This window comes from Dermacentor albipictus, chromosome 2, assembly GCF_038994185.2.
Source record: "Dermacentor albipictus isolate Rhodes 1998 colony chromosome 2, USDA_Dalb.pri_finalv2, whole genome shotgun sequence".
NCBI classification, from domain to species: Eukaryota; Metazoa; Arthropoda; class Arachnida; order Ixodida; family Ixodidae; genus Dermacentor; species Dermacentor albipictus.
In genome coordinates this window covers 131,214,127-131,231,558 of record NC_091822.1, presented here as the reverse complement: position 1 = coordinate 131,231,558, position 17,432 = coordinate 131,214,127, and the positions used below count along the sequence as shown (strand labels likewise).

The 17,432-nt window shown below is 43.2% G+C and overlaps 1 protein-coding gene across 2 annotated transcripts; it reads left to right on the top strand.

The window, feature by feature from the left end:
* Window positions 1-435: 435 nt before the first annotated feature.
* Window positions 436-17,386, top strand: LOC135912551 (small integral membrane protein 14). Of its 2 annotated transcripts, none has more exons than XM_065445014.1 (5): window positions 436-634; window positions 8,396-8,537; window positions 11,571-11,619; window positions 15,425-15,561; window positions 16,742-17,386. In XM_065445014.1, exons 2-5 carry the CDS (start codon window positions 8,466-8,468, stop codon window positions 16,778-16,780), a joined length of 297 nt encoding a protein of 98 aa, XP_065301086.1. In that variant the 5' UTR covers window positions 436-634; window positions 8,396-8,465; the 3' UTR covers window positions 16,781-17,386. The 2 variants fall into 2 exon arrangements, with proteins under 2 accessions (XP_065301086.1, XP_065301087.1); XM_065445015.1 differs by lacking the exon at window positions 436-634 and adding an exon at window positions 1,506-1,662.
* The last annotated feature ends 46 nt before the right edge of the window (window positions 17,387-17,432 follow it).

The following is a 17,432-nucleotide window of genomic DNA, read 5'->3' as shown; positions in this document are numbered from 1 at the left end:
CCGTGATTACTGGTTCATTAGCTACTTACTGCACCAAAAAAAACAAGATCGAACATTTTTGTTTCAGTACTCCTTTAACAGTTTCGCTGTAAAAGAAAAAAAAATAGAGAGAGGTATAGAAACAGCTAAGAGAGGACACGGACTTTCAATTAGGCATTCAAGCGGTGGTTTATTTCATGGCGAATTCAACAAATCACATCTAGGCTCCATGGTCCATTATGATTGGATGAAACGGCACATCAGTGCGCCCCGGTGCGATTTGTGGAGTTTGCCAATAGATACGATTTAGATTAGTCTATACGGTCCTAAACTGTATTTGAAGTTCCCGCTATGCATAGTGAAAAAGAACGTACGGAGCCAAGCGAGGTCAAGTCACAGTCAAAATTGTAGATCTATCCAAAGCCGCTGTCAATGTCGCTGTACGTGTGCTGCCATCTGCGTGAGGCGTGAAGGAAGTTTCGCCGGAAAACAGCTACGCTCGGTCAGTTCTCTCACTCTCCGATCCACGACGTTTCCGTTGCAGTGTTCTCAGCTGACGTGTGTTAAAATGAGTGGGTGATACCGCCCGTCTGTCGTCCAGCATGTGTTTATAAACATTACTTCAATAGCCACCCGCCGCAAGCTCTTGCTACCGGTACGTACTCTTGCTTGCTGATCTGTGTGTTCGCTTCTCTGAACCTCTGTCGTGTATTCCCCGTCTGTGATGACCCAGTTTTCGGCCCACTGGTTCGCCCGACATGTCTTGTTTTCTCGGAGGACTTGGGAAGCGCGCGAGTCCTACTGATTACGCCCACGCGAACGCATATTGTCAAGGCCGTCGATTTAGCGACCAGTGAAGGGCACGATCCATGTTTGTATGACTATCGGGGCCTTCTTGGTCGCGACGGCTGGCTGTTCCGTGTCGGGACGACCCGAGACTCCTTGCGAAACCAGAAAGACCGTCACAGTTGGGCGAGCGCGTGATTGCAACCAGTTTCGACGGTTTGATGTCCTACGATACAGTACGGGTGGTCATACGGTTTAGGATCCTGGTTGTTTGTTAATGCAAGCTCTTCTCGTGGAAACTGGTTGTGGTCTCGCGATTTCGCGGTGACAAGACGCAGTGACACGACACCGCTTCCTGTGTCACTCGACGTAATCCCCTGCAAAGTTCCATGCTGATGTTGAGACGAGATAATAAACTTACTAATGCGCGAGGACCCAGAACATTTTACCTCGCTCTGCTTTGTAGCAGCTTCTTTTCTTTTTTTTCTTTTTGCGGTTCTTGACTTGGATTTTGTGTGCGTGTGCCTGCTAAGTTCATTTCTACAGCATGGGGCCTTTATTGTTCAGCGCTCCGTAGGCGTAGTACGGACGTAGACAACCCCGGGAACGAATGGCAGTGCGAGCGGTAGCTGTACGAAGGGGGGAAATAAACATACAACGATAAAGTAATGTAGGAAGCACGCGCGGTTGTGGAGAGAAAAGCAGTAGAAGAAAAAAAGAAAAGAAGAATGTGCCGTCGTCTCAAAGCAGCTGAGTGCACAAGCCGACAGGTGTTTGAGGCTCTGAGCGCTACGTCAGCTTAGCAACGGCGTACGCGCCCATTCCGAGGTGGATCTTCTATTCGTCTGTAAGCGGCAAACAAGCTCGACTAAAGGTCCGCACGGAACGGCTCCCGAAGTAAGTGGATATTCGCCGCGGTTCGTGAACTGCGATTCCCCGGATCGAAGCGGTCGGTGCCTTCAGCACCGCGAACAGGCGGAATGTCGCGACCATCTGCTCGCTTTGCAAAACGCAGCATTCGCGCTCCCGTAAGCATATGCTCGGCTGTTTTTGAAGTAAAATTCGCCACTGGCTTTTGCGCTTGTTACGCGAGCGGCGCTTGTTTTCAGTTTCGGTTGATCGATCACTGTGATATTGATAACACTTTGTTGCACGTTACTATTCTCCTCTCCATTCATTGTTTAACCCTTAAACGAAATAGGGGGTGACAGGAAATGCATGATAAGATGTTACTGCTGAGAGAAAAAAAAAATGTTATAACGTATGCTGCGTACGGCGGTAAAACGACTTGCGTGCAGCACAGTTTTCGCAGATATGCCTATATACTGGTGGATAAATAACGGCACAAATTTATTTTCATGAAATTTTGCAGTAACGCTAATACTTTGTTGCTCCCTATATGTAGTGTTTGCTTAGCTGTAGACTGTTTCTTCAGTAGTCTGATGAATTGCTAAATAGGTTCTATGATTATTGCGCCACTAATATTCACCAGCGGTCAGTTTTTGCTGTCATTAAACATCTTGCGCCTAGTGAGTAGTCTAGCTTCAGTTAATGAGCTTGTGGTTACGGTGTTGCGTTGCTAAGCATGAGGTAGCGGGATCGAATCCCGGCCGCATTTCGATTGGGACGAAATGCAAAAAAGCCCGTGTCTCAGGCATTGGGGGCACGTTAAAGATCTCCAGGTGATCAAAATTAATCCTAAGTCCCCGACTACGGCGTGCCTCATAATCAAATCGTGGTTTTGGCACCTAAAACCCCAGAATTCAATTCAGTTAATGAGCTTCTGTTATGCTGAAGAAAGTATATTCTGTGAAATTGTGAAGTGGCACTTTGGTATTCTGTGCGGCTCTTGAGGTATTTATTTCACACTTGAAATACCACATGTGTATTCCCGCCTCCCCCCCCCCCCCCCCCCCAATGAAAATATAAGTGTGGAAGAATGGCTATACACTTAAAGCTTTTATAATGAAATCGAATCCTACACGAAAATGCCCTTGCTATATCTGACAATCATTGTAAGCCTATATTTGTTACTGATATCTGCAGAAAAGAAAACAGTATATAATTACTTTATTATATCCAATATAATTCGTTATATCTATATTCCTCCATATTGAGGTTTTACTGTAATATCAAATTTTCGCACATAAGCCTGCAGCCTTGACTGGGGAGCTAAAAAGTATTAGAAAACAGTTTCATCAAAGGCTATTTACACCAGTACTTAACCAGACCCAGTCAAGTTTAATAGTAGGAAATGAGCACTGAATAACAGTTTTTCTATAGGTGAACAGTGGCTGCATATTCTGGGAAATTGTGTTGCGGTGTTGGCATGTAGCCGTAAGCTTGACTCATGCAAAACCCTGCAGCCTCTCAAAATTAAAAAGAAAGTGTTTCTTGCACAAAAGAACATTTTCGTTTCCATTGCACATGTGGTGCAGCATAGTTTATATCAAGTGGCTGCTCCCTTGTGCGGCAACAAGTGCAGACGTTAGTTTTCCAAGATATGTATTGTTGCAACCGCCTACAGAACAGTTGCTGCGTAGATGGAGCTAAGCATCCTGTCTCCACATCCTGCGATGTGCCTTACTGCATGCAGTCTTGAGTAACCCAAGTTCTTACACGCGGACCCATGCGACCTTTCCTCTGGCTGCATGCACACTTTTTCTACATTGGTACATGATTGACAGCAGTGCCTTTTGTACCCTTGACGCCATACACACTTGAGCATATGAGTGCGTTTGATTTGCATAGTGCTGTCCATATTCAGCTTATGCAGCAGGCACTCATGAGCACACTCTACTTACCCTTAAGACTGTTCTGCAGAAAGGTCAGCATACCAAGTGAACACTTCATCATCAGACAGCTACGTCAATGAGGTATAGGCAGTGCCTGCTGTTGCCCCTTTTCTGTAATCAGAATGTGTGGGTGCCATGTCTTCTGTTTCTTTACTTGTGACCATTTCATTGCTCATATAGTTTGACGTCAACCGGAAGTGGCCATTTTGAATTCATAAGCTTTCGTTAAGCCTGGCCTTGTGCCTAGTAGAAACAGTCATTGTGCCTTGTTGTGCTTCCATTACTTCTTTAAACATATGCGAGTTAAAAGGAAATTTTGAGAATCTTTGCATAGCAGGATTTTTACTGATCAGAATGCTCCTGCTGTTAATGCTGCTGGTAGCACGATGATGGTATTGCAGTGAAGCATAATGTGCGAGCGGGGCATTTCCTTTGTTTGTTGCATGCTTAATTATATTAGGGGTGCTATCTGTCCAGCTGGCTAATAAATTTACACATTACCATGCTTCCTTCATTTGATTGCTAAAATGATATGTTCAAATCTCAAGTGAACAAAGAGCTCTTGTTTTCCATGGTAGAAAAAAGCGCATTCAATTATTCAAATTATTGAATTAGCTGGTCTCAAGAGCACAAACTAGAACGGATTCCTAGTGTGCTCAACCTGTACATTTCAACCTTCCTGTGCAAACTGAAGTGATTCCATTAAGTCTGTAGCATTTTCAGTAGCATCCAGGCACCAGGAATGACTATGCTGAGATGTGAGAAGCAGCAAGGAAAGAGTCAGTCCAAAATGACTGCATTTGAGGAACCATTGCAGTTGCGGACATTCAGTTCGACTGAAGACCGGTAGTGGTTTAGCCTTGTAGTGACAAGACTAGGGCTATTTTGGTAAGAAAGCAACACAGATGAGTTTTGGAAAGACAGTGCTGATAATGGCCAGTAGTGAAAATATTAATTTGTTACACACGAAGGAAAGAAAATGCACTTTTATTTTAAGTGCAAGAAAGTGAGGTAATTTATCTTTAGTGTCATGGTTGCAGCCTGTGCTTCAGCATTATATGAATTATATAAGAGCATTTAGCACACACTATGCAAGCGTAACTCTGGCTGGCTGAAGTCTAACTTGAGCTTATCGGCCCTATCGTAATGGTAAACTGGTTTCCATGCTGCTTGTTGATTATTAATTGCTCAGGGTATATTTTTCTTTCTTTAAACTGAAAATGGTAACTGAAATATGACGTAGGCAACTCCACCCAAGCGAGATTTCTTTTTTTTAATTGTAATCTCAAGCCCAGCAGTGCTGGATGCCTGGATGCCATACGAAGTGTCTGGAAGCATGTCTATTATGATTGCTCAAGTGTATGTTTTCTTACTGCAGAACTATATAGTATATAAAAAAGTCAAGTACTCGGCATTATTTACAAGAGCATTACTTGATAAACGTGAGGCATTTTGCTCTGAATGGCCTGAGCTAGCCTTTTGTTCTGAATGAGTGAATCATGCATAAAACTAGAGCTTGCCAAGTGAAAAAGCATAAATAGCCTAGCCAGTGTGTGTGATGGATTTTTTTTTTTTTTAATGCTTTCAGCTTTCTTGAAAAGAGCAGCTTTTAAGCATGAGCACCTTAAGCACCTTCTAGCCTGAGCTGCACTCATCTTTTCAGTTTGTACCAATATTGCCAAGGGCAAATCCTACTCGTGCACTCTTTGCATTGCTCTGTGGTGACGAGTCATGCACATCAGCAAGTTTCACTGATAGCTGCTGCCTTTGAACATTCGTGCATGTCATTTTCTGGTTTGTTTGTATCACTCTAATGAGGGTAGATAATATTATTGCGTGCTTTTATTTACTTTTGAGAAAAATTATCTGCTGGTGTAATAACTCCATTTGAAATCACGCACGCCATCACCAGATTATAACAGTGTTATAAAAACTCGTCATTTTGCTGTTTGACCATGTGACAGTATGTTTCCATTTACCAGGGAAGTAATATATATTCATTTAATACAAACGTCACGTGCAAGAAATTGACAAAAGAAAAAGAAAAGATGAAATGGGGAGATTTTATGCTATGTTCTAGGAAAGAACTTGGGTGTATGGCCAACTGCCACAAAACTTAACTTTTGCTAAATTGTTTAGAAATGAGACATATATGCTATCATATATCATATATACTTTCTGTTCCTAGGATTGCTACTGCTGCTGTTAACTGTATTAAATGTACTTTTTCTATGTATTTATTGTTAGAGGTCCCTCCCCAGTCTTTGACTATGGGACCTCCTAGAGTTACTTTTTCTGTAAAACACTTCAAACGCATCAATAAACTGAAAACTGAAAGAAATCTTGGTAAAGCTGCAGGGCTGGTAATGGTCCAGTTTTTTTATTAGTGGCCTTTAAGTAGCACCTAAGCAAACAGTGCATGCATGTGGTGGTTAGTGGACATGGTGCAAATTGCTGACCTTGGCGTCCAAGATTTTCAATGTGTTGCGGGGGCTACCCAATCGTGGATGTCATACCGGGGAGTCATGCTGGTTCTTAATGTTCCAACTTCTGCTACATTTCTGGTGAGAAGTAATGGCAGTGTTTTTTTCCAGTATCGGTATGAAAAATGTTCATTTCTGTAAGCTTTCTCTGGTGCAGCCACTCTTATTTCAAACATTAATTTTGTGCAGAAATGGCTGTGTACCTACATTATCTAAAACCAGGCTTTCTGCACAGTCCAAAATTTTGTTGCTTCACTTCACTTTATTACCTTAAAGACCACCGTTTAGGGGGTATTACATAAGGGGTCTTCAGGTACAGGGGTGAGTTAGATTATCTGCACTCCAGGTGTATTGTAAAATTTTTTGGCTTTTAATTACAGGCCGCTGCTGCTGCTGTCATGGCTGTGCAGGTTTGAACATGTCAGCTATAGTCCCTAGATTATTGGATATAAAGTTTCTCGTACCTTGTCTTACATTCTTTACAAAGTTATTCCTCAGAATTTTAAGAGTGACTGCCCACAAACAAACGTCATGAAACAAAACACCGACAGCATATGCCTTTTATGTTAAATCTTCTCAGACTGAAATATTAAAAGTGTGAAACAAGAGAAGATTGTCCAATGCAAGATGCCACGCTTCTGTCAGAAAACTCGCCTTCGTCCATAGCGTTTGCCACCAGCGTTTCCTGGGAAGCTTGAGAAGTAGTCAGGAATCTTTGAATGCTATCGTGTTCCACTCTTAAAGGCAAAGCTTAAGCATCCTCCAATTTTTTTTTACTCTATTTGATTGAAAAAATACAAGTTCCGGTTGCCGAAAAAGTGAGAAAATGTGAGCAAATGTATACAATCTATTTCTGATTTAAGGATTTTGCTTGTTACAAATAGAAAAACTTAATTGAAAAGTTAGATGTCAAATACAGACCTTTTTCTGCTAATCCTTTTCTTTTCTTGAAGAATGGATAGCATGGATTCCTCATCAAGAGTGCATCTAATTTTTAGTCACCCTTGCAATTCAGAGTATTATACTAGCTAAACACATTTTTAACATACCAAGCAACTCGCAAAAGATTTGATTTACCAGCAACTTCAGCACAGTATGAAGTTGTACACAAGCCTCTCTGTGACTAGCCTATCCAGACTATCTGGCTTTTGCTACCCAGACATGAACATATCTCACTCTGCACTCTATATTACTCTATAGCACTGTTTTAAATGTTTATGGTGTGCCACACTCCAGACAAACTTTTCTTAGTTCAGTGTAACACAGCTTGAAGCAGCAGTTCGTCTTGGCTAAACAATTAGGCATGTTAGGAGTCTGAGATGAATTAGTCAAATTAGATACATGTTATCCATTCTGGGCAAGCAGCTTGTGCTGGCTGTGAGCAAAGATGGACACAGGCTCTGAGAAAGGCAGATAAGATTAAGAGAGAGTCTGTAGTGCCACTTGTTGCATGGGGCTGGCTGCAAAGGCTAGGGTTGCATGCCTCGTGATAATGAAATCGCAACTTCACTCTTACCACTCACTGAGGTTTCGTGTTGGCGTCCTTTGCTGACATAAACGACTTCAGCAATGAAACAGTAAAGGGTAGGCTAACTTGGCGCAGTGCTTCAACTTTGGTTTTATTTTAACAGCATTGTGTCGGATGAGGGAAGTGCTGACTACTTTGAGCAGATGTGCTGCAAAGGACTGGTGCTACTAAGTAGTGTACAGCTATTTTTTTAAGTAGTTGTCACATTCTCACCAAATGTGCCGTGTGTGTTAAAATCATCTGCAAGAGTCTGCCACTGTTTTTATAAGTGATGCCCTTTTGAAACTTGGCTTCATTTAGAATGTTGTATTGTGGCTTGTGTTCATGTGGCCATATATGTTGTAGTGAAGCATTGATTCCGCTCTAGACACTATTTCAACTGGACATTATTTGAATAGATCACTGTATGTGCTGTTCAGGCAGCAGTGTAGGTATGAGTAACTCACCTGTCAGATTGCATTTGCAGTAGTAAGGTATTGGATGCTGTTCTGTGAAAAATGTCCTTATGAGAACTCCTTTGAACGAACATAGCGTAAGCGCAATATTTCTTAGACAGCTGTTTGTTTATGCTTTAAGTTATTGGCAGTATTCTGCTTATTGTAAATTTAACATGTTAGCTTTGTATCACTCATATAAATAAATGTGGATACAACGCGTACTGCACTTAAATGTAACATATATGATGTTCCGTGCGTGTCTGTATAGTGCTTGCTTCCATCTTCTGTGTGTTTGTGAAAATGCATAAATTTAAACATACTGGCCCCAGTTAAAGTGGCAATATAAAGTTCTGTTCCTCACAAATAGTTTTTTTCTCCCTGTTGCAGGTAGCAGGTTGCAGATCGCACCAAATCAGAGTCCCTACTTGACGCAAGTGCCACCAAGGTATCTGCAAGCATGGATGACGGATTCGATCCGTGCGAGTGCATCTTCAGCCATGAGAATGCCATGCAGCGACTCATCTCGTTGGTGAGTGACGCGTCACCTTGCACAATGCGAAAGTGTTGATGTAAATCTGCAGGCTTTCTCTGTTTTCTAGAAGAGTTGACTACTACTTCAAATTTCTCTGTTTTATTGCAATACCAACTATATGGATGCTCAAGGTACATTGCCACAGTCGTCGTAGCCGTGCTGTCTCACAGCATCGACAATACATGCATGGCCCACATACATTGGAAGGTCTCCACAGACACAAGTGATGTGCACAATACATTGGGCTGCAAGAATGACCTAGCCAAGCAAACGCACCGTCACGCTTCACTCAAGCAGCTCTGCAGAAAAGATGGGGCAGTGCTTTGCCTTCAGCTCCTGGCATGAGTTGTCCACACACACGCACTTGGTATTCCTGCTGACCAGCTGTGCGCTTACCACACCATGGTGCGTATGCTGGTTTGAGTGGAATGGACAGGAAACGTAAAGCAAAAACAATCTACTTTCTCCATTGGGTGCTGACAAACGCTGATGGATTACTGTTGTTCTCATTTCATGCACCATCGAAGTGTGATGCCTGCAATGCCATCGCTGGTGTTCCTTATCACACCAGCGTTTTGTGGTGCCTGGTAGCTGCCAAGGTGCTATATATGCTGCACAGCAGCAGTTGGCCTCACACGCCGAGTTGCACCAAGATGATGTCCTCGTCGCGTATTGTCAGAATACCATCCTAAGAGATTGAGCGTAATTCTAACCCTAAACCTTGCTATTGCTTTCTGTGCTTTGCCCTTCAAGCAAAACAGCCACCTCCGTTTTTTTTTTTTTTTTTAACAGCGACGTAATGCCTAGGCGAAACGCTCAAGGTCCAACCACAGAAACCCCCCCGTAAGCTCATACTCCACGCGGCCTCCCCATTACGACTACAGAAGAGCAGTGAAATTCTGCGTTGGAATGGTAGCGGTAGCGGAGCCAGCTGTGGAAGACAACAATGCTCAAGCCATTGCTGATGATGATAGTTTTTGCACAATGAAGCCATCTGTGGAAGACAACGATGAACGCCCGTGCAGTGGCAGTAGCACGTTTGCGCGGTTGGCGCCCAAGAATTTAGAAACGCTCGCAGTCCTACCACAGAAACCCTTCAGCAGAAGCTGTGACGCACCATTGGCTACGCTGATAGGGATGTCATTTCTCTCTCGCAGCAGAGCCCGCACGCAGCCAGCACCAATAGAGGGTGTTGGCACAGCAGTTGTTTGTTCTCCCGAGGAGCAGCTGACCTGCGAGCAACAGAGCCGAGAGCAGGAATAGGAGAGATCTTGTCGGCGTCGCGTCAACGCCTCGGCAGAAGATTGGGCCCACGATGCTGAGCGCAAGTGGTCGGGCCGATCCGGCGGTTCGTGCGGCTGAGCTAGTTTGCGAAGCGGGGCTAAAGTGGCAACGTTACGCTGCCGATGCTGTGGCCGAGCGAGATCGCCAGCAGCGACGTCAGGCCGAGGACCAGAGTTTCGGACCCGCGAGGCAGAGCAGCGACAATGTAGACGTTAGCATAAACACCGAGGCCACACATGTCAGCTTCACTGGTTTGCAATCTGTATGGGGTGCTTGGGCAATGTTTATTTCCCTTCCTATTACTGTCTCATTCCGTACTGAAACATTTGAAGGTGACGGAGCACGCCAAGAGTGTGATAAACAGGGCAGGTTTTCTCTACACACTACCTTGCCTCATTACAGACAGTGAAGCAGCTGTAATGCCTTACTAGCAGCAACTTTTAATTCAACTTCTCTGTTGTGCCTCATGTAATGCCCGTCAAAGCCACGTACATTTGTCAAACTACTGTCAGTTTTTTAAGCTCCCTTATGGCTTAGCATCTTAACAACACCACAGCCTTTTCTAACTGGAATTTATCTGTATGCAGTCATTCTCTGCAGGATTCCTTCACTTTTCCATCATTGACAGATCTCTATATTCTCATTACTTGGCATGCTGCAACTTAATTTTATGATGTCCTGGAGCAAAATGGCCTGGTTATATTTTCCAACTGGTTCTTGATCAATGAAATATGTGCAGAAGCAGCACATTAAGGGACTTTCCAAGTTGTGTGCTTGAGGAAATTATTGGACTTATCAATGGACCATGCTGTGCAGTGATAAAGATTGTTTTGAGTGAACTAGATTTTGCTCAAGGGCAAATGGTGGCATTGTTTTGCATTCTCTTCATTAAATACACCGTGATCGAAAATTGTCGCTTACAATTACACTGATAAACCAAGGTGTCACAGGAACTGGTGCATCATTCTGTGCATATTTTAATTTGTTAGTGCATTTAAAATGCCATTGTTGAAGCTTGTAAATTGCTTAGTTTCATTGTACCTTTGCTTGTATGAGATTTAATGTTAGCTAGCACAAGGCTGAATAGTCTAAAATACATCTATAAGTGGTATCTGATGAACCTTTCCTAGTACTATACCGAGTAGCACCATGTTGTAAAGGTACTATGATGGCTATAAAACAAATTATGGCTATATGTTAGTATGTTTATGAGAACAGGTTTCTTTTTCCCAATTTTGTTTTCTTTCCTTCAATGCAGCCTTTTCTTTGTTTTTTTCCATGTACAAATTGAAACTAGTCTTTCCACCAAATATGCTATTTTTATGCCCACTGCTTTATTCTGCACAGGCCAGAATTTTTCTCTTTTAACCACATTATGTTATGAAAAGCCTGAACTGAACGTGGTGTACATCTAGTTGTTGCATGGTTGGAGATAATTGGACTTTTATATTAAAAATGAAAAACGAAGTGCTTTTTACCTTATGGCGTTGCTCTGCTCTGTAGTAAGCTTAAGAGCAAATTGTGAGCACCATTAATGGACTTGCTCCTGCCAAACAAAGCTATACTTTGCAGACTTGTAAAATTAAATGCAAAGCAGTGCAATGATCGAGATGCAGATGACACAAAGTGTGTCTGCTCCAATGCCTTGTGCCACCTTAATTCTTGCCCTTCTGACATTCTTTGCACAATTCAATAAGTGTCCTTCATTAAGGTGTTGCGACTTACCCTTATTTCCATGCTTTGCAGCTGCGAAGCTCTCAGTCCGCCTGCACGGACTCTGAATGTTTCCAAGAGAGTAAGTGGCCTTCGTCTTTAATTTATCTCTTTTCGCAAGACACTTCTTTCTTTAAAGGGGGCGCTTCCGCTGCAGCTAGGATTTGATCCCACGACCTTGAAAACAGCTCGGGTACAGAATCGCATTTCAAAGCTGTCCTTGGCTAATCAGTGCTGTGGAAGCCCGCTAGGTGGAGAAAAGTACATGAAAGTGAAAAATTGGCATCTACCCGAATTGTAGCATGAAGCTACGAAGGAAATCCATATGGGTTTCTCAGAAAGAAATCCTTGCAGTTCCAAAGACATCCTGGTCTGGCACTCGAACCCGGGACCAACGTCTTTTCGGGGCGGTCGCTATACCATCTGAGCTAACCAGGAGGCTAGCCGATCACAGAGTGAGGGCGAGTTAACCGGCAACTTGAGGCACTGGGACACTGAATATGGCAAATCAGCTCTGCAGAAGGAGGAGGAAAGTACATATAAAAGGTGCAGTAAAGTCCATAGAGAAACCCATATGGGTTCCCTTCGTAGCTTTGTGCTACAATTCGGGTGGATGCCAATTTTTCCCTTTCATGTACTTTCCTCCACCTTACGGGCTTTGGCAGGACTGATTTGCCATATTCTGTATCCCACTGTCTCGAGTTGCCAATTAATTTGCCCTCGCTCTGCGATTGGCTAGCCCCCTGGTTAGCACGGATGGTAGAACGGCCACCCGGACGGGCATTGGACTCAAGTTCGAGTCCCAAACCAGGATGAGTTTTTCTTCAACTGCGAGGCCTTCTTTCCGAGAAACCCGTATAGCTTTCCTTTGTAGCTTTGTGCTACGATTTGGGTGGATGCCAGTTTTTCACTTTCAGAGCTGTTCTTATTACCGATTGGTATCCAGTAGTGACCCCAAAGGGGGAGGACACCGGTAAGGCAAAAAATAAAGCAATTGTAGCTGCTGGTGAGCCCACTTTAATGGCACGGCCGCACCAGAAGAAAAGTGCGCGTTGCACACCGCCAATGCGGGTAAGGTGCAGTGCAGCCACAACACCAACAGCCGGTTAGCTGCTGCGGCAGTCACCTGACAGCATGAAGGTATCGCATCCGCTTAATAAAGTGTGCTACCCTCGAAGCCTGATGAACGTGAGGGCAAAACAAGCCATCCAGCGGGTCCAGATGATGCTTGCTGCATCGTGCACATGTGAATAAAGTGCTCACTCTTACAGGTCTCCTCTCTCTGCGAGACCCATCCCTTAAGCGGCACAAGTCTGCCGTGCACCAGCTTCTGCGGCACTCATTTTTTCTGTAACATGTCAGTACTCTACTAAGCAGCAAAAATGCAGGCCAAAAGTAGACATGCAGGCCAGAAGCAGATGTCAAGAGACAGAAAGCTTTCATGTCTCTTGCAGCTGCTAGCCTTTAGCCTCGACGGACTATAGAGGCAAGCACGACTATGACGAATGATGCCATAATTTTGACAAAGGTGTCTTCTTACACAGAAAGTAGCCCTGCTTTGGTTTGCAGGTATCATCGATTCTTGAATCTGATCAACTAACGATAGGTGTCGCATGATGAGGACTACAGAGGGCACTGACAAGCCACAAAGCTATAATTTCAAGTTTCATTCAAACATCCCTTGAGCGAAGGAGGATTCCATATCAATCAGCGGCTCACCAAAAGTGTGTGAAATTTGCATTGTATAATTATGGTATCAAAGTTGTGGCACAAAGCTTTGCCACAGTATTTTCAACTAAGAAGAAACATGGCATGTGCATAATGCAGGAAGTGGGACTGGGTAATTAGGGAATATACAGATCGGAGCCACAATGGTTTAACTTGATCACTATAGGTCCCTATATGCTGGCTGCTTATTTGAATGCATTAAACTCTAAAGAAAGCTCTGTCGTCTTAATTTTTCCTTTAAAAAGAATCGCTTTCATCCCCCCGCCTTTGATTGAATGCATTAAGTCCTAAAGAAAGTTTTATTGTCCTTCTTTTTTTGCTAAAAAAAAAAATTCTCTCTCTCTTCCCCTGCACCTTTGATTCAGTTTAATTTTATATGCTGAACTAGCGTCTACGGAACTGTATGTTTAACATGTGCGCTTGACGTATGCATAACACGCATGCATGCAGGACAGCTATGAACCACAGTATGTACACAGACCTTGCCTTATCAGCAGTGAGCACTAAAATTTCATATGGTATACAAAGGGTCTCTGGATGATATTATAGTGCACCCATTTGCCCCTAAAAAAGCAAACACAAAGTCCCTGCAGTTATATTAAGGTTTTACATGCATCTTAAGACATGCTTTTCCAAAAGCAGGGGTGTACACTGAAAAAGGCCATTTGTATTTGTCGCAGGTGACAGTTTACCAGCTTAGTGAGTAAAGTGCTGCCAGTATTTGTAACGTTTAAGTGCTGCCACAGCTGCGTACCATGTTGGCTGCTATGTAAAAAAGAAAATCTAAAGCTTACTCGTTTGCCAACGTTGCTCCTGCTTAGCTCTCTCGCACCACTCAATATGGAGGCTGACAAGGAGACATTCATGCATAAAGTAGTCTTGCCATTTGTAAATTTCTAGGCACTGCCTAGAAATCTGCTAGCTAGCGGTGAAGCAGGCTTCCACGGATGTCTTTGTGTGCAGCGGCTGGCTTGTTATGTGGTCTGAGACGCGGAGACTTGTGGCGGCACTTAACACTTACACCAGTGCACCACCGATGACAGTGCAAATAGTTTTGTGTGGAACTCCTGAACAATATGCTATGTGAAAGTACAGTCAAACATTGTTATAACCAAGTTGCATTCAACAAGAAAGTACTTCATTACATCCCAATATTTGTTATAGGCGATTCAGCACACGCTGATGTTGGTGAGGAACATTTAAGATTTGCTTCATTATTTCCATGTTCATTACATGGAGGTTAGATTGTACTGGTGCTGCACCTTATTTTCAGTTTTTGAAGCACCACACACATATTAACGAAAGTAAAAAATTCTACCTGATGGTTTCACTGAACATATTTATGTTATTTGCTCAAGTGCGGACTATCACCAGCCATCTCCTTTGTTTGTGCATTCTGTAGATAACAAGCTTATGGACCAGCTAACAGTAGTGGCCTATGCGATGTAATATGGAATGTGTATCGAAAATGTTAATTCACTTTAGTGTGCCATTAAAGATATCCTTACATTGATCCAGGATATAGCAAACAAAAGAAGTGAAATAGGGCATGTCGTGCTGTGTCGACAGTTTCAGTGAAGGATTTCATTTTGACTAAATGTTAAAAGTATTCAAAGAACACTGTAGTAGAGATAAGGAGTTAGATGTCTTTCTTTTTTAACTTCATTGCATTGGCTGGCATCGCAAATTGCAGCATAATTATTTAGTTATTTTATTTATTAAAATGGGCATAACATGCTTGTTATTGATTGCTTTAGAGAACGTATTGTGCTCATGGACTCCAAAAAGGTTGTAGACTAGCACCAGTTTCAAGCTATCTGCGCAATCACATTACCAGAGCGATAGAAGAGAGCACAATGTTACTAGCGTTTTCAGTGTCTGTCTCCTCTTTGCATCCTGTTTTTGTCATGATGGTAACATGAGTAAAAAATGGTTTGGTATTCACATTGCACATTAATATGGCTCTGCCGTGCCTCACCAGGCATATTTTGCATTCAATTTTCCCGGGGAAATATCTTCCTCTTCTTCTTTTTGCAATTTTGATGTGGGCTGCTATAAAAACAGGAGCAAGGAGATTTGGGCATGGTAAAAAAAAAAGTCAGTGTAACCCCACATCACGCAGGGTCTGAGAATGCATGTGTGCGTTTTTCTGCCTGCAGTGCCAGCGATGCAGCAGGCTGCCGGTGGCTCTGGCTTCTTTCTGGTCATGGTAGGGTGGATGGTGCTAGCCGTGGTGCTCTACTACTTGCGCCCAAACTCACTGCGCAACCGTGATAATGGCAAGCCCGACAGACAGGTGGGTGCAGTTGATGAGGCTTCAGGAAAACGGCATTGTGGTGATCAGGCAGGCTTTAGTAGGCAGGGAAAAGTGCAGGTACAAAACAATTCGAGAGCAGGGACAAGCACATCAGCTGATTGCCCATTTAACCCTTTACGGACGAGTGCTGCCTACAGGCAACACCCAAGAAAAAAAGTTTTTTCCTTGACAAGTTTTAATGTACGGAGTTTCTGAATAAATGTCCTTGGCCAACACTGAATGATAGGCAGCGATCATCATTTGTTGGATTAGTACGAGAACGAAGGACGGAAAAACAAGGAAGTTTGGCATGCAACTCACTTTCTTTTGAAAGCACGATACGAAGAGAGACATAGATGCAGAATCCCCAACTGTGTTGGTAACACACCGGTAATATAGACTGCATGCAACGTACTGCTATCAAGCTCAGTATAACCTACGACGCACCGCCGCTTTGCCACACACTAGCGCATTGTAGCTCTTGCATGTTGGTGCACCCGTTTCACACCCAACGGGACTTGTCAATACAAGTTCCACACGAAGCCACAAGTGGTTTGAGGGAGCTCACTTTCAGTGTTAGAGCTTGCTTCCAATGTGTTAATGATTAGATTACGAGAACTTGCAAACTCGCTTAAAGGTGTGCATTGTAGCCACCCATCTAGTCACGTTCACAAGTCTAAATGCCTTCCCAACTTTGACAAATGCATAATCTTGAAAAGTTATGAACAAAGAATACGGTGAGATTTTTTGAAGCGTTTGCTATCCATGAGTGTAGCAACACGTGTCAGTGAGCTAGCTGCCTGTTGCTCTGCTCGGCAAAGAGTTGTATCTCGATTTCGAAATATAACTGTCTCGCTTCATGGTCATATTGTCATATTGTCTAAGTCTGTATTGCGATTGGGTTGCTGTTCAAACAAAACTTGCAGTTCCGTCCTTCTATCTTTTTTTAGTTGCACATGATAGGTTACTGGTTGAACACATCTTCATTGTTACAGAAATACCAGATTGAGCATGTTTCTTCTTAGATGGGAATGCTATTACTTGCAGCTTACTTTTAACTTTAGGCGAAGAGAAAACACGAGCCTTTTTCTGGTGCAGAGTGAAAAATGCTTGCCGGTCTGTCAGTATTGCACCATTGATATTGTTCTTTTGTTTTTCTTATTGCTCACCATTTGTGCAGGGTCCAAGCAATGACCCCCCCAGTGGCTCAGTCTTCTGAGGGAGCCCAGCCCAGCCCAGCCCCTAACAGAAAATGACCAAGGCAAAGAGCTTTAGCTGGCGGCACGGGGGAGAGGAACACTGTTGCATTAACTGTTCTGGGCTTCTTTTTCTGGGGGAACCACCACCGCCGCTCACCATGCCTGTCTAGTATGTGTACATAACGTGTACATAATACGCATGCACCACGGGACACAGACAGCGAAAAGAAAAATATGTACGCGGGAAAGCTATGGACCATGGTACGCACACAATTAGACACTGCATGTGCAAGACTGTTGTTGCAAGGCCACGCGCGTGTATATATACTGCACGTCTCTCGCACAGCAGGTGTTTTTTTTTTGTATAATTTACCTGGGGATTGTTTTAACGGGGTTTTTATTTTTTTCATCATTTCAGCTGGGAAAGGTGTAGGTTTTTTTTTTTCACTCTTTTTTTTCTTAAATTTTGGAGCTGTTCACTTGTTGTTTTGTTGCACTAGTTTATCTTTTGTAGTGACTTGACTATACAGTGGTATGTGCTCTTTCGCCCTGTGCCCTAGATATATGTATGAAGACAAAGGCTTGTTTTGGATCATTTGCAAAATAAAAAAATTGTGGCTGGATGACACCTTGGTCTAATTTTTCCATTTGCTTCTGTACATGCGACTGCTG

Coding starts and splice junctions, on each gene's coding strand:
- LOC135912551 (XM_065445014.1), top strand. CDS start 8,466: ATGGATGACGGATTCGATCCGTGCGAGTGCATCTTCAGCCATGAGAAT. Junction 8,538..11,570: donor TGCAGCGACTCATCTCGTTG/GTGAGTGACGCG, acceptor CATGCTTTGCAG/CTGCGAAGCTCTCAGTCCGC. Junction 11,620..15,424: donor CTCTGAATGTTTCCAAGAGA/GTAAGTGGCCTT, acceptor TTCTGCCTGCAG/TGCCAGCGATGCAGCAGGCT.